Source organism: Cyprinodon tularosa, unplaced genomic scaffold (genome assembly GCF_016077235.1).
Source record: "Cyprinodon tularosa strain WSP-4 unplaced genomic scaffold, ASM1607723v1 ctg19, whole genome shotgun sequence".
Classification (NCBI taxonomy): domain Eukaryota; kingdom Metazoa; phylum Chordata; class Actinopteri; order Cyprinodontiformes; family Cyprinodontidae; genus Cyprinodon; species Cyprinodon tularosa.
The window spans coordinates 1,564,460-1,578,347 of NW_024038678.1; the positions used below are offsets into that span (position 1 = coordinate 1,564,460).

At 39.2% G+C, this 13,888-nt stretch overlaps 1 protein-coding gene across 1 annotated transcript; it reads right to left on the reverse strand.

Moving 5' to 3' along the window:
- Positions 1 to 312: 312 nt before the first annotated feature.
- On the reverse strand, positions 313 to 4,959 carry mmp9 (matrix metallopeptidase 9). Its single transcript, XM_038282972.1, has 13 exons — positions 4,636 to 4,959; positions 4,115 to 4,353; positions 3,397 to 3,545; positions 3,184 to 3,312; positions 2,923 to 3,096; positions 2,661 to 2,834; positions 2,390 to 2,563; positions 2,154 to 2,309; positions 1,844 to 2,063; positions 1,601 to 1,740; positions 1,364 to 1,514; positions 1,142 to 1,245; positions 313 to 1,051 (listed from the first exon to the last, which is right to left on the reverse strand). The coding sequence occupies exons 1-13, from the start codon at positions 4,774 to 4,776 to the stop codon at positions 927 to 929; spliced, it is 2,076 nt and encodes a 691-aa protein (XP_038138900.1). The 5' UTR covers positions 4,777 to 4,959; the 3' UTR covers positions 313 to 926.
- Positions 4,960 to 13,888: the final 8,929 nt, after the last annotated feature.

Here is a 13,888-nt window from a genome sequence, read left to right on the forward strand (position 1 = left end):
TGGAGAGGGTGGATCTTTTAAAAAATCCCCCACAATACCTTTAAAAGTTCAATAGCTCTGGAACTGTTATACCCAGAGATTTGAAATTTTCTGCAGTTGTTTACATAATGCAAAATAAATGTAAAACATGTTTTTTTCAAGCATGTCTTTTGAGAAGAAAAAAACAGCTATGAATCATGTTTTAACTGCTGCAGTACCGGCTGTCTTTTAGTCACATTAGGTTAAATGCAGACATTGGAATGAGTCATAAAAGTCTTTCCCAAAGTGAATAATAAAGATGCTGGTGAATGATAAAGATGCTGACAAAGGAAGTTTTTTTTTTTTCTCACAGAAAGTTTATTGCATTGAAAGCTGGAATATTTATACAAAATTATTAGTTTTATAAATAATTTCAATGAAGGAGACACAAAACGTCTTCCAGTGCAAGTATTCGGCTTTAAAACCATTTTCAGAAAAAACACATAAAACCACACAGAACAAATAGGCTTGTGACATTAAAATAAAAACATAATATACTGTTATAAATACCAAAAATAATCCAATACTGTCAAGGGTCTGAACCAGTCAGACATAAAATTTAATCTGCAAGTCTGGATCTTTATCCAGATAACATGTGTTTAAGTTACTTGTATGGGTCTCAAATTTTAGGCCCTATTGGCCATCAGCTCTCAGAATATCAGACTTAGGGTAGGGCAGTGCAAAAGATGAAACATTAGCTTTCCTGTTCTGGTTCTTTGACTGTTATTCAGGTCAATGCTGTATGAGTGATAATTAGACAAATTAATTCCGGGTCAGTTGTTCATGTCGCAGAGAGAACAAACATCATAAAACAGGCATGATACGCAAACATTGCATCACATTCTTACTGACACCTGCACAGAGAAACAGTTGGTTGCCACAACCTTATACCCATCTGTGCATGTATCTTAATAGCGATTTCTTGAGGGATCTGCGCATTTCAGGAGGTCATATTTCACGTAGCCTACGCGGTCCACCTGCCTACGAGAATTCATGCGCCAGTAGAAGCGATCTCTGCAGAAGTAAATGTGGCCTGAAAAAGAAACATTGATTTTAAAGCAACCAACATGAATTTGATTTTCTGGTGCAGCTTGTTGAGCTTTATTATAGGATATTTGCTTACCTTTGTACTGAAACACATCATGAGCATCATGAGGGACACCTCCAAAGACATCACCGGTATTTTTGGGGTAGCCTTTGTCAACTGTTTGGGTCTTCAGATCCAACCTGTTGGGATCAAACATAAATAAAATCTTTTGTTGCTCCTTTAATGCAGATAGTAACCTGAGGATGGAGTGTTACATTCTAAAATAATTGAAATACAAGAAGAAACATCTCCACTCACCTCCAGAAGTCTTCTCCATTGAAGAGCAGTACTTTGCTCTTCCCCCTTTGCAGAGCTCCCTCCACCTTCTGCACACTTGAGGGCAAACCAAGCTTCTCAATGCTGCGAGGACCCAGCACACTGTTTCCTGTATACACCCAGAACCTGCTTCCTGTTGGAATCCAGAAGAGATAACATTAATAACAAATTTGGCTTACATTTCTGCTCTGATAAGTTTTTGAAGAAACCATCCATTACCAGAAAAGAAGTACAATTTTTTGGTTGGAACATCCTCGAACGCAGAATCAATTACAGTTGGTAGAGCTGGCCAACTCTCAGAAATGGAAAATGGCCCCTGCTGGCCTCCGTCGCCCCTGTTTGGTACCTTCCAGAATTGTCTGTGGACACAAAAAGTATGATGTAGCACCTCATTGGGCAGTATTTCTAGAAAATGAGTGGAATTATCTAAAGAATTATAGATATAATTACAGATTCACTCACCCATCTTTGAAGAAATGCAGATGTCCCTGAATCACAGTAATGGTGTCAAACTTGATGTGCTTGCAGGCGTCTTGGGTCGGATCTACTGTGGATGGGGTGGTCACGATGGATGGTTCTTCTGTGGCATCAGTCTCGTCAGTCTCATCAGTCTCATCAGGGTAAGGAGTTGTGGTAGGCGTGTCTGGTTGAGGGGGGGTGGGATCAGGGCCTGTTCTACTTCCTGCAAAAGATCAGAATATTCTTGGTTAATACAACATTTTGTTGTGTTTGATGAAAATCCTAATTTGAAACTATCGAACTGTCTGCTTACCATAGAGATACTGAATGCCTTCAATGTCATCTTTATGCAGAGAAAAGTTTTCCACATAGCTGTACATGGGGTACATGAGAGCGTCTCTAATGTTGGAGTGATCCAAGCCGAGGGCATGTCCAAACTCGTGGGCAGCCACCAGGAAAAGACTATAACCTGGAACATGACCAGTAGTACATTTAATATTGTATAATAATGATGAATGCTAATTAATCTATTGCATTCATTATGCTCACCCTGGTCAGGACAGAAGCCCCATTTCTTGTCTTCATCATAGTTGTCAGTAGTGCCACACCACAATTTGCCGTCTCCTCTCCCCTCGCTTGTACAGGAGTCATACTCCTTGCCCAGAAACACAAAGGGAAAGTGGCAGGGCTCTCCTTCAGAGTTTCCTCCAATTACAGCAGTGTCTGGACAAACAAAGACATAAGACAAGCAGTTAAACAAATTAACAAGCCATTGTGGCAGGACTTTGTGGGTTTTACGCCTTGTGCTTCCTTTACTCACCACGGCTTGGACAGAAGCCATATTTCTTATCCTTGTCAAAGTTGCTTGTGGTGGCACACCAACGGTATCCATCTCTGCGGCCTTCTGTTGTGCAGCTGTCATACTCGTCGCCCAGGAAGGTGAAGGGGAAAACACAAGGAGCTCCATCCGCATTTCCATCAAATGTGTACAGAACTATGTGGTTACGGTTAAAAGAAAGGCTGGGTTATTTCCAGTGTTCTTCAACAAGCTTTTAAACATATGTGATATTTGTCATACTTACGTTCACTTGGGCAAAATCCGTATTTCTTGTCTTTGTTGTAGTCTGCTGTGGTTGCACACCATGGCAGATTGTCTGAGCGACCTTCAGTGGTGCAGCTGGTATAGGATTTTCCCTCAAAAGTGAAGGGGAAGTAGCAGTTGGCACCTTCTGCATTACCAAAGCGAGTCTTCACCACTGAGATGACAGGTTGGGTGTTAAAGAAAATCTTGACAGCGAACACCAGAGGGAGGCAGTAGCATGTGATTTCTCAGGTGTAATTACCTGCTCCTTTCCCCAGAGTCCAGTACTCATCATCATCAAAGTGGGCATCACCCTGCATACCCTCACCAGGAGGATAGGCGTGAGCTAGGAGGCCATCCTTACCGTCAAAAGGGTATGGATCCCCGTGGTCTAAAAGAACAAGAAGCAGCTTATCAATGCCTGATTTTTAGAGCTATGTTTATCAATTCTCTAAGATGTGCAAAAGACACACACCAGCTTTTCCAAATGATATCATGATGTCAGCAGTGCCTTGAAAGAGGCGAGTAAACGTCAGAGGAGTGACATCACTCCACACCTTGAAGGCTCTTGCAAAGGCATCATCAATCAGAGAGCGGTCCATGTCAGGAGAATAGTTCAGGATTCTGAGGAGATGAAAAATCAAGATGACTTAACAAACGTTTCTCTACCATTTCAGATCAACAGTATTATAAAGCTACAGGTCAGACTTTTCAGTGAGGTCAACCAAACTCAATTTAAATACAGTTATTTAACATTAGAACATCATGTTTTGCAACTGTTTTATACAGTATTCTTTTGATTTTAGGCTGTAAAACATTATCTTTTATACTAAAATTGACCATGGCAAGAGCAAGCCTTCATGGACATACCTGTGGTATATATCACATTATATCACAAAAGGGCCAGGTCAGTGTGTCTATTTTTTATTTTTTGGCATTTTTCAAACAATTTGTACATTATGTAGAAGTTCTCTATCCTTCCCTAGTAGTGTTAATCAATTGCACTATTGTGGCCTTTGTGATGTCATTAGCATGGTTTTTTTTTTTACCCTAAAAAGCCTTTAAAAATATATATATTTTGTAAAATCCATAACAGCAGAGTTGTTAGAGTCAGTGGATATTTGTTAAGTTATTCACATGCCACTGTATGGAACCGCTAATGTGAAACAATAGGATGCCTTATTTCAACTCACCTGTATGTAACATCATTATGGCTCCATTTGAGGTCCCCATCAAATGTTTTATAATTGGCCACGTCAGGAACACCACAGCGAGGATGCTTCATGGCCACCAGTGTTGGTTTATCCAGCTCTCCAGTTTCCTCCAGACCCATCTGCCTCTGCATCTTCTTCAGTGCTTTGGATGTGGACACCATGGACTGGAAGCCACTGCGGAGCTCTGTCTCCATGTAGCCAAATTTCTTTAGATAACTCTGAGGAAGAAGGTAAAGCAGATCACAGTTCAGTTAAATGCATTTGTTTTCATTTTTTGTTAAGTGGAACTTCTAAATAGATTCTATAAAAGTTATAGTAGTTGTATATAGTTGTATATAGTTGTATATAGTTGTAGTTTTCATTTGGTAAATAAACATTTCCTCAAACATTGGGATGTCAATCTTTTTCCAGGTAATTAGTTTCCTGCACAGATTTATCAAAACCTAATTTTCTGAGCCTGAGCCTATGAAACAAACAACAACAAACCATCTGCTACTCACTTCTGCCAGCTCTGTATCTGTCATGTTTTTGACAACTTCTCCTGGGAAGGTGACAAAGACCGACTTGACAGGAAGGTTCCATCCGTTCTGCACACCTATTCCCAAAAGTAAACACACGACTAACGCACAGCCTCCCATCATGAGATCTACTGTGGCACAAAACGCAACAAATTTCAAAACGAACTTCAAGATCAGAATATTAAGTGTGAATTAAGGTAAAAAAAAAAAGGAAAATCTCAGATGATCAACAACGTCTACACTTCAGCGATGGCTTCTTTGCTTTTGAGGTGGCTCTTGTTGCTGTCTGTCTGCACTGTGCTGCTGCTTGGGGTTGTAGATCTAGTATTTATGCAGAGTAAAGTGTTAGTCACCATACGTCGCTCCCGCCTCCTCTGTCATAAGTGCTGCTCAAGACTTTACAAGGCAGGGAATTTCCACATTTATTTTATGCCTATGAACTAATGAGTGGTTGATAAGTAGATTTTTTTTTCTAGGAAAACCTTCCGTTTGTGTAAAATAAGAACACTTATATCATATTATTCTTGTTTATAAATTGTAGCAAGTTATTGTTAAGTAGTAAACCTCTTGGCTCTTTTGTCTAACAGAATCCACTTAAAAAAAACAACAAAGAAACACTGTATTGAAGGCGATTATGTAATCAAACAAACTCATATAGATTAAAATTCACCACATTGAACAAAAAAACTAATTAAGAGCATCAAAGACAGATACAGGAGTTGATTTGTTGTCATCCTGAAACAGCTGTTTTGAGTGTGTTCATAAATAAGCAAAACATCATGAGACCAAGCCAGACACTTCTGCTATTTTATTGCTCAAAGAGTTTATATAAAAATATCTGCTTCCATTTTCTTAAATATAGAATTATATCTCCTGTTTATTTTAAGATGGATTCCAACTAAAATGTGAAAATAGGTCAAGGAAAAGACAATCATAGAGAATAGGGAAAAGATTGTTCTGATATTTAATACACCAACCAACATACTTTTACTGATTGTTCTCAAAACCAGAATTAGTGTGCATTTTATACATATAATAGTTTCAAAATAAAAGCTTAAATGCTATATAATTGTATAAGAAACAATATTAAAGGAGATCAAATAAATACCAAATGAATCAGATGTCCTTATTAAACCTTTTCAGACAGTTTCAATACATTAGTGCATGTTTGGGCTGGTTATTTGTAACTTCCGGTTATCTTGTCACTGTACCTGCTGATGCAACACTGAGGATTTCATTCAGAAATGACCCAAGTCATTAGCAGTAGCTTGTAAATTTCAAAACACATATTGCCTCAAATGCTTTGATTATCCTCCTTTAAAAAAGAGGTAAGCCTATTTTTCTCACGCATGCTTCCCTCTTGCAGCAATTACAGGATGGAGACAGACATATATTTAACTGACATTTCCCTTCTTATTAAAAAGAATAACTTGCATATTTATCTGGGATCAAAGCAAGATAGGTACATCATAATGGTGGATAAAAAAATGTTATCCAAATTTTGGGATATGCAAGAATCATGGTGGTCAGATGTTCTCCAGATACAGTAGTATGTTGTGACTTTCCAACCCACATGGATGGTTAGAGTAGAGGATTTGGACACTGTTTTTACTGCAAAAACATGTTTTGTTTAGTTTGCTGTCCAGCACTTTTTAATGCAGGCAGAAATCTGCAAAATTATTGTAAGGCCGAGAAAGAAAGCCCCATGCAAACCCATGATGAGTAATGATTCCAGTGTAAAATATTTAGAATCCTCTGCAAAAAGAAAAACCTGTTGTCAAGCTGCACTGACCTAATTCAGTCTGCCTTTCACCACCTCTGCACACCCTCTGCCTTTCAGATGTTTTACCTTTTATGGTAGTTGTCCACCTTTCAAGGGGACAAAAATATGTAAGATGATGGCCTCACCTCCTATAGAGGAAGATGTGGTCGGTCTTACTTAGTTTGACACATATCCTTCTGCAAACTTTTAGTAGATGTGACTCATAAATGTTTTTATCTCCTCCCGTTCATCTTTCAGAAATATATGCTGACAGTTGCAGTAATAATACTGTTACTGTTTGCATACAATGCAAATAAAAGCTAATACTGATAAAACTAGAAACTACATTGTGTAAAAATAGGTTTATGGTAGCAGCTAACATTTGTTTATCGCACATTTATTATTAAGTCCTATTTATATTCTAAATTGTTTTCAAAAGTGTGTCTGTTGTTTTAATGTACATCAGTGTACATCAGAGTAACAGTGCTCCGCAGTACTGAAGCAGAAATTGCAACTTCTACTTCAATATTGCTAGAATTGTCCTTTTTTTCTATTCAGATTTTGGTCGCAATACTGTGCTCATCTCAGAGCTGCTTCTAAATGCTGGGCAGAGCTCTCTCTGCCTTGCTCTTTGAACACATTTCTCCGATATGACTTCCTCCTCCTTAATGGATAAGATGTTTGACTTATAAATATGTATTGGAAAATGACATTTTTCTATTGCTACCTCTGATTTTCTTGATTACTATGGGATGAATGAAATGCCAAGTTCAGCAATTTCTATGTGTCATTAGTCTTCTGCAACTTTCCCTTCTGTTCTTTTTAACCTTGTGTTTAATCAGTGCTTTAAACATGGAAAAGAATAACAAAATAAAAAATAAATTATAATAATTTGTTACCTGTCTTTAAAGACAAATTATGTAGCAGCAAAACAGCAGCTACATTATGTCTCTTTTTTTTAACGCAGCTTTTTTGCTGAAACGCGGTGAAACTTGGTGTTTTGTTGTGCCGAAAATAATATTCTTTTTTTATTTGTTTCCTTTTTTAATACTGTATCCAAAATTACAAGGCTAATTATGTTTGTCTGTACTTCCTTAGAGCTTATGCAGCTGTCCTTCGAAAACATCTGTCACTGATTTCCCTTGGCGTCAAAGATTTAATGAAAACGGCTCCACTGACTTTTACGAATGCCTCTTTTCATTTGTTTTCTACAGTTTGCACTTAAATTGAAATTTGGCTCATACCCATGGATAAACTTTTTTTGCATGGCATTCTTCCGCAAATGGCATTCTTCCGCAAATGGCCCTGCCACAGCCTGTTGGCACACACAATAGAACCATATGAGGTCAAGCTGCGTCACCGGAGAACTGGATTATATCAGAGCTAAGCAGCAACACCCTCACTCCTCATATGGGTGGGATTTTTATATTAATTTTATTACATTCAAGGACATGAAATGCCAAAATATTATCCTTTCTGACTTTTCTATTTACTTCATTTAGTCTGTAAAAAGACAGAAATGCCAATGCAGAAATACTGCTTCATATCTGAGCCATATTTTTCAATGTTGACATTTTAAGGTGCCTATATTTACAAAAGAGTGAGAGATCTTTTTTTTTTTTTTAAGCGGAAACTCAAAACCAAGCTGTTTCACAAGAAACCAACTCATACAGTACTCCCATTTTCTGTCAGCCTACGGAGATTCAGTGTTTATAGTTTAAGTAGAGAAATTGCTTACATGCAAATCTCACTCTGCGTGTGGAGAGTATTTCACAAAAACTTAACATTTGTGCTCTATCTTTCCCTCAGGCGGCCTAGATTCACTGTTTACTATTCAGTTATTGCATAATAATCTCGGTCTAAATTTGTCTCTAATTCAGCCATGCCCTGTTTGGATTCAGCTCATTAAGTGGCTTTTTTATGCTTTATGGTATGTTTCTAGTAGATTGTTATAAAATAGATAAATAAATAAATCACTCCCTGTCTGCTGCCACTAATGTGGTTTTTGGCCTGCTTCCTTTTCAGCTGTGTTGTGTTTTATGACGACTGGCTTGTTTGGTTTGTTGACTTTGTGGTGGGACTCAGAGACTTGTCAACAAAGAGGGCCGTCACCTCATCTGATGTGGAGGAAACGTTGCCCCATCATCGAACTCCAGGTACTTTACCAAGCTGACTCTCATGTGCCCTGCAGTGATTCTGGGAAAAGTTTTGTTTTTCTAACCCTGTCAAACAGTTTATTCTAATATTCCAAGAAAAGTCTGAAGCTTTATTTTTAGTCCATTGTTGTTGTTTTTTTCAACCTCACTTCTTCAGAGTAAAAACAGTGTAAATGCATTGTCTTAGAATATATATTTAAACCTTTGTCGGGACACTTTGCGTGCTTATGGGTATCAGTGATACATCAACCATCCTTCTGGCATAAATGTTAAAACCAAAAAACTGAAAATAAAGGACAGGAAGCATGTTATCGCCTTTAAAACCTTAAATGTCACTCTCAGAGAAGTTTGTATAAAGAAAATAAAAGACAGAAGGAAATAATTCAGAGACAGAGAAGTCTAATGGTGTGTACAGTCATCTGATAGGAAATGGATAAGCACAGGAGAGTTTGACTCATTTTTTTCCCGAGGAAAAAGACCGGAAAGTTACCTCAGCTTTACCAATATCTCCGTCAAATAGAGGCTTAGCGTCAGCTCAGGGGAGTCTTACTATGACTGTGTTTGCTTGTTTATCAAACCTAATACGTTTTTACAGTACCAGGCACAGCTGAAAATTTCTTACTTAATTCATTATTTCTCACATTTTCTTACAAGGTCTATAAAACGCCATTTAAATGGACCACGAAATATTTGAATTGTTTTTGAATGGTAATACATGTCATATTTCAGAATTAAAAAAAACAAAAAAAATTTAGAAGCATGAAAACTTTGATCAGGTTTTAAAGAAGATAATCTATAAAAAAAAACAAAACATATGGATAATGATCAGATAGATTCTACCACAAACCAAGAGTGCCACAAAGAGCTAAAAAGGTTTCTTTCTTTTTTTTTTTTAGAAAAAAGACTTTAAAGCAGATAGTCATTGGATATATTGGATTCCTCAGCCGTCAAAATTAGCTGTTATGTTTTAGAATTAGACTTAGACAAAAGGAAATTTCGTTTTGTACAGCTTTAATGACATTTTCCATTTCTTAAAGTGCAGCATTGATTAAATGTAAACAGTGTTGGAGAAAAAAACATGGTGCAAAAAAACACATTCATATAGAAGTTCAAAGCCTTAAATATATATTGTGTAATTTTGCAGTGTTTTGGTCTGGTGTTGTCTGTTTGATGCAGAGTCTGTGACATGATTGAGTTTGAGTTTTTTCAAAAGCTCAGCTGTTTGATGGCAGTTGGGAAGAAGCTGTTTCGGTATCTGGACCTGCACGGAATGCTGCAAAGCCTCTTCCTAGAGGGCAGCAGGGAGAAGCAGCAGGGAGAACAGTCCATGGTGGGAGTGTGAGGGGTCATTTATGATGTTACGGGCTCGGGACAGGCAGCGTTGGGATGAAATGTCTTTAATGGAGGGAAGAGGAGCACTGCAGCCTCTACACCAAACAGTGAGACAGCTGTTTAGAACGCTCTCTATGGTGATTCTGTAGAAGGTCGCAAGGATGGGTGGGGGCAGATGGGCTCTCCTAATCCTCCGCAGAAAGTATGCATTCTTTTGTGTCCTTTTGACCAGTGAGGTTTATGTTTACAGTCCAGGTGAGGTTGTATGTGATGTGAACCCCCAGGAACTTGGTGCTGTTGACCACCTCTACACCTGAGCTGTTGATGACCAGTGGAGCGTGGTTGGGCCAATTCTTCTTGAAGTCAAGAATGATCTCCTTCCTTTTCTCCACATTCAGGATCAGGGTGTTATCTTTGCACCCATCCACCAGCTGCTCCTCGCTGTGGTCCTGGTCGTCGTCGTCTCTGATAAGACCCACCACAATAGTGTTGTCTGCAAACCTCATGATGTGATTCGAGTTGAACCTGGGGACGCAGTCATGTGTCATCAGGGTGAACAGCAGGGGGCTTAGGACGCAGTCCTGAGGGGAGCCTCTGCTTAGGGTGATGACATCAGATGTGTTCTGTCAAACCCGGACTGACTTAGGTCTGTTTGTGAGGAAGTCTAGCAGCCAATTGCAGAGGGGTGTATTGAAGCCCAGCTTTTCCAGTTTTCCTGTCAGATGCTGTTGAAAGCTGAACTGAAGTCAAGGAATGGCATTCATACGTGGGTATTCTTCTCCTTTTTGAGTGCCAGGCTCAGGTGAAGAGCAGAGGAGATAGCGTCTTCAGTGAAGCAGTTTCGTCAGTACGCAAACTGGAAAGGGTCGAAACTTAGGGGGAGACTGAGAACAAAGTGTTCTTTAACCAGCCTTTCAAAGGACATAATAATGATAGAAGTCAGTGCGACAGGCTGGTAGTCATTAAATGAGGTCTCCGGCCTGAGGCCTCTTTGAGACCGGAATGATGTGGCAGACTTGAAGCAAGCTGGCACTATGGATTGCTCCAGGTCTTAAAAATGTCTGTGAGGACACCAGCCAGCTGGTCTGCACACTCCTTGTACTCCCACCCAAGTATGCTATCTGACCTTTGGCCTTTCTTGTGTCCTCAGAATTTTCCTTACTTCAGCTATGTCAATGTTGAGTATCTCCTCCCCCTGGTGTGGAACGACTTTCACTGCTAGAGTGTTGTTTATTGCCTTAAACCTTCCAAAGAAGTTGTTTAGGACATTAATGAAGTCAACATTTGCTGCATCTACCCGGGGGGAGGAATCCTGGATCTTTCGTCTGAGGTTCTGCTTCGCTGATCTGATAGCACTGTTTAATTTGGCACCAGCTGTCCTCAGTGCATCTTTATCACCAGACTTGAAAGCTGAGTTCCATGCTTTTAGCGATTTCTAAACCTCCCCATTCATCCAGGGATGTTGGTTATGCATTCAGAGTATTCAAAACAGTCTTGGGGATTCTCCATGGCCCCCTCACACCACACTCTGATTTCTTTGTCTCTCGGTTTAGCCCTGATTAGCTGGGGGCTGTATGCAGGAATTAGCATGACATAAAGGTGATCTGATAACCCGAGGTGAGGGCGGGGAGCTGCTCTGAATGCATCTTTGGTGTTAGAGTAAACCAGGTCAAGTGTTTACACCCCGAGTTGCAAAGTCCACCCGTTGGTAGAAACGAGGGAGCACAGTCTTCAAGTTAGCCTAGTTAAAATCCCCAATAATTATGTTTGTAGCAACTTCCAAGTTATGAAACAATGAGACAATGGGTAAGTGTGTTTTGGGGAATAAAATGCATTGTTCATGTTTGTTTGTTATTTTTGCACTGTTCTTGCTTTTAAGTCATTGCAAAAATCACACTCTCCACACTCTCCTTCTGCACAATAATCTGCTTCCTTTTTAAATGCCAAGAAGGAGAGAAAATTAATTGTAAACATAAGAGTGTGGTGACAGAAAGCTTCCCAGGGATTCACTTTGATTGTAAGTATGTATTGTCAAACACCTATTAATAAAGCTGGCCATACAATGTAAGATTTTTTTTGCCCTTTTCAGGCCGATTCTTCAGTCATGCCAGAATTCTTCCCCTCGGACTGAGTTTCAGACTCATCGTGTGTCGTGAGACGTATAGTATACAGGGTGTAACAAGGGGCGACTAATCTCTCATGACCACCTCCCGATCAGGAATCGTAAGGTCGGGAGAAACATGTCTGAAATTCAGTCGGCTTTCGTAAGATCGCATCTGAGTGTCGGGCCGCACACTGTGGGAACATGCATCGTGAGGTGTGAACTTTTAAACCCTGTGGTTTTGTCATACAGTTTGAGTTGTAGCTGCGTGCAATGATTAAAAAAACACTTTATATTGTATGCCCGGCTTTAAATATAGATTCATTATGTGTAACAATGGGAACCTTTCAGCTGCTGCCCTACACTGCCTTTCAATGACTGTGGCTTAGTGACTAGAGTGGTCATCTTGTAATCAGAAAGTTATTGTTCACATTCATATCTTCACTAGAATATGTTGAGTTACCTTTAGGTGCCTATAGACTGTGGATTGCTGTGTGATTATGGGAAACTTTGTGGGTGGCTCTACAGAGGCAACATTTTGAGGGCAATATGACCAGAACAAAGATTTTTTCGAGAGACGTGGTTGTTTGAGAAAAGGGTTACAGTTCTGGTCAGAACTGGAGCACAAGTCACATTTAGCTGAATAATTCAAAGTTTAGCTGTTTAATGGATTATAGTCATAGCAAACTGTAGTTCACAACTAAACCAAATAACAGGCAGGGCTCACCACACAGAGCTATAAATTCCCTCCATAGGGTGTTGGTCTTTTAGGTCTTTAAGGCACTGTCTCACAGACAACTTCTCCTTACGTCCTCTTCTTCGTTCAAGCTGAACAGCTTACAGTCACTTCTTTCTTCTGAGGTTGCTATTGTTTGATGCAATGATATCAAAGTAAGTTGTACTACATCCCTGTTTGATAGCCTCCCATCCTGCTCTTTGATGTGCCATGCTTCCTATTTATTTCCACTTTCTCATTAAAAAAGTCTGGATTTCCAGCATCAAAATAAACATCATATAAAAAGTTTGAGGACAGTAAAGGAGAAAATTAGTATGAATTATGACAAAAACTGTTTAATTTGGCCCTGCTGTTTCACATGTTGTGCTAACCTTTTTGTTTTGTGTTCTTACATTTTGGAGCCATACGAATAATATAATTTCAACAAAAATAATTTCAAAGAAAAAACAAATGATCCCTTTAAAACAAAATTTTGCTCACATAACAGACAATTGCAAGCCTCAAAGACTCTTTCATTGATAAAGCAATATGTGAAGCACATGAAAGCTTTTAAACTGCATGAGTCATGTAGGCCATTTTTGCTTATTATTGCACTTATTGTTTGGCTTATATGAAGAATAAAACACATCCTCTGCTTGTGCTTCCAAATAGGTACTCCACAGGATTGGGACATAATGAGCTGATGAGTGAAACAGGATATGATGGAGTGCTTTCAGATGGAAGGTCTGTGCGTCTGCACGGTTCTGCAACAATTTTGTGTGGTTAGTGATGTTGGTTAAAACAGTCTTGATGCTTTATTGGGTAATTTTGGGTTTGCAGTATCTGATGTGTCATTCTAAATGTATACATGTTCTACTGGATTTGAAATGCTCAACAAGGCTCTAAAGGTTTCAGAAAGACTTTAGAATATGACAAAAGATAAAACAATAAAGAAGGAGCTTTGAAGAGAGGACTTACGAAGCAGGAAGTGAAAGGGGTTACTGTGGTTCATGGCTGGCGCCTTAATACCCAGACCACTAGTCCACCCCAAGGGAACTGCAAATCTAACTTATATTATTTGCAATCTGTGTCGACTGGTATGAATCTATAACAGTAACACAAGACGGCTCTGCTTGTCCCCTTTGCATAAAGATTGACTGAGCCGGCTG

Coding starts and splice junctions, on each gene's coding strand:
- mmp9 (XM_038282972.1), bottom strand. CDS start 4,776: ATGATGGGAGGCTGTGCGTTAGTCGTGTGTTTACTTTTGGGAATAGGT. Junction 2,835..2,922: donor CGGATTTTGCCCAAGTGAAC/GTAAGTATGACA, acceptor GTAACCACATAG/TTCTGTACACATTTGATGGA. Junction 1,052..1,141: donor TGATGTGTTTCAGTACAAAG/GTAAGCAAATAT, acceptor TTTCTTTTTCAG/GCCACATTTACTTCTGCAGA.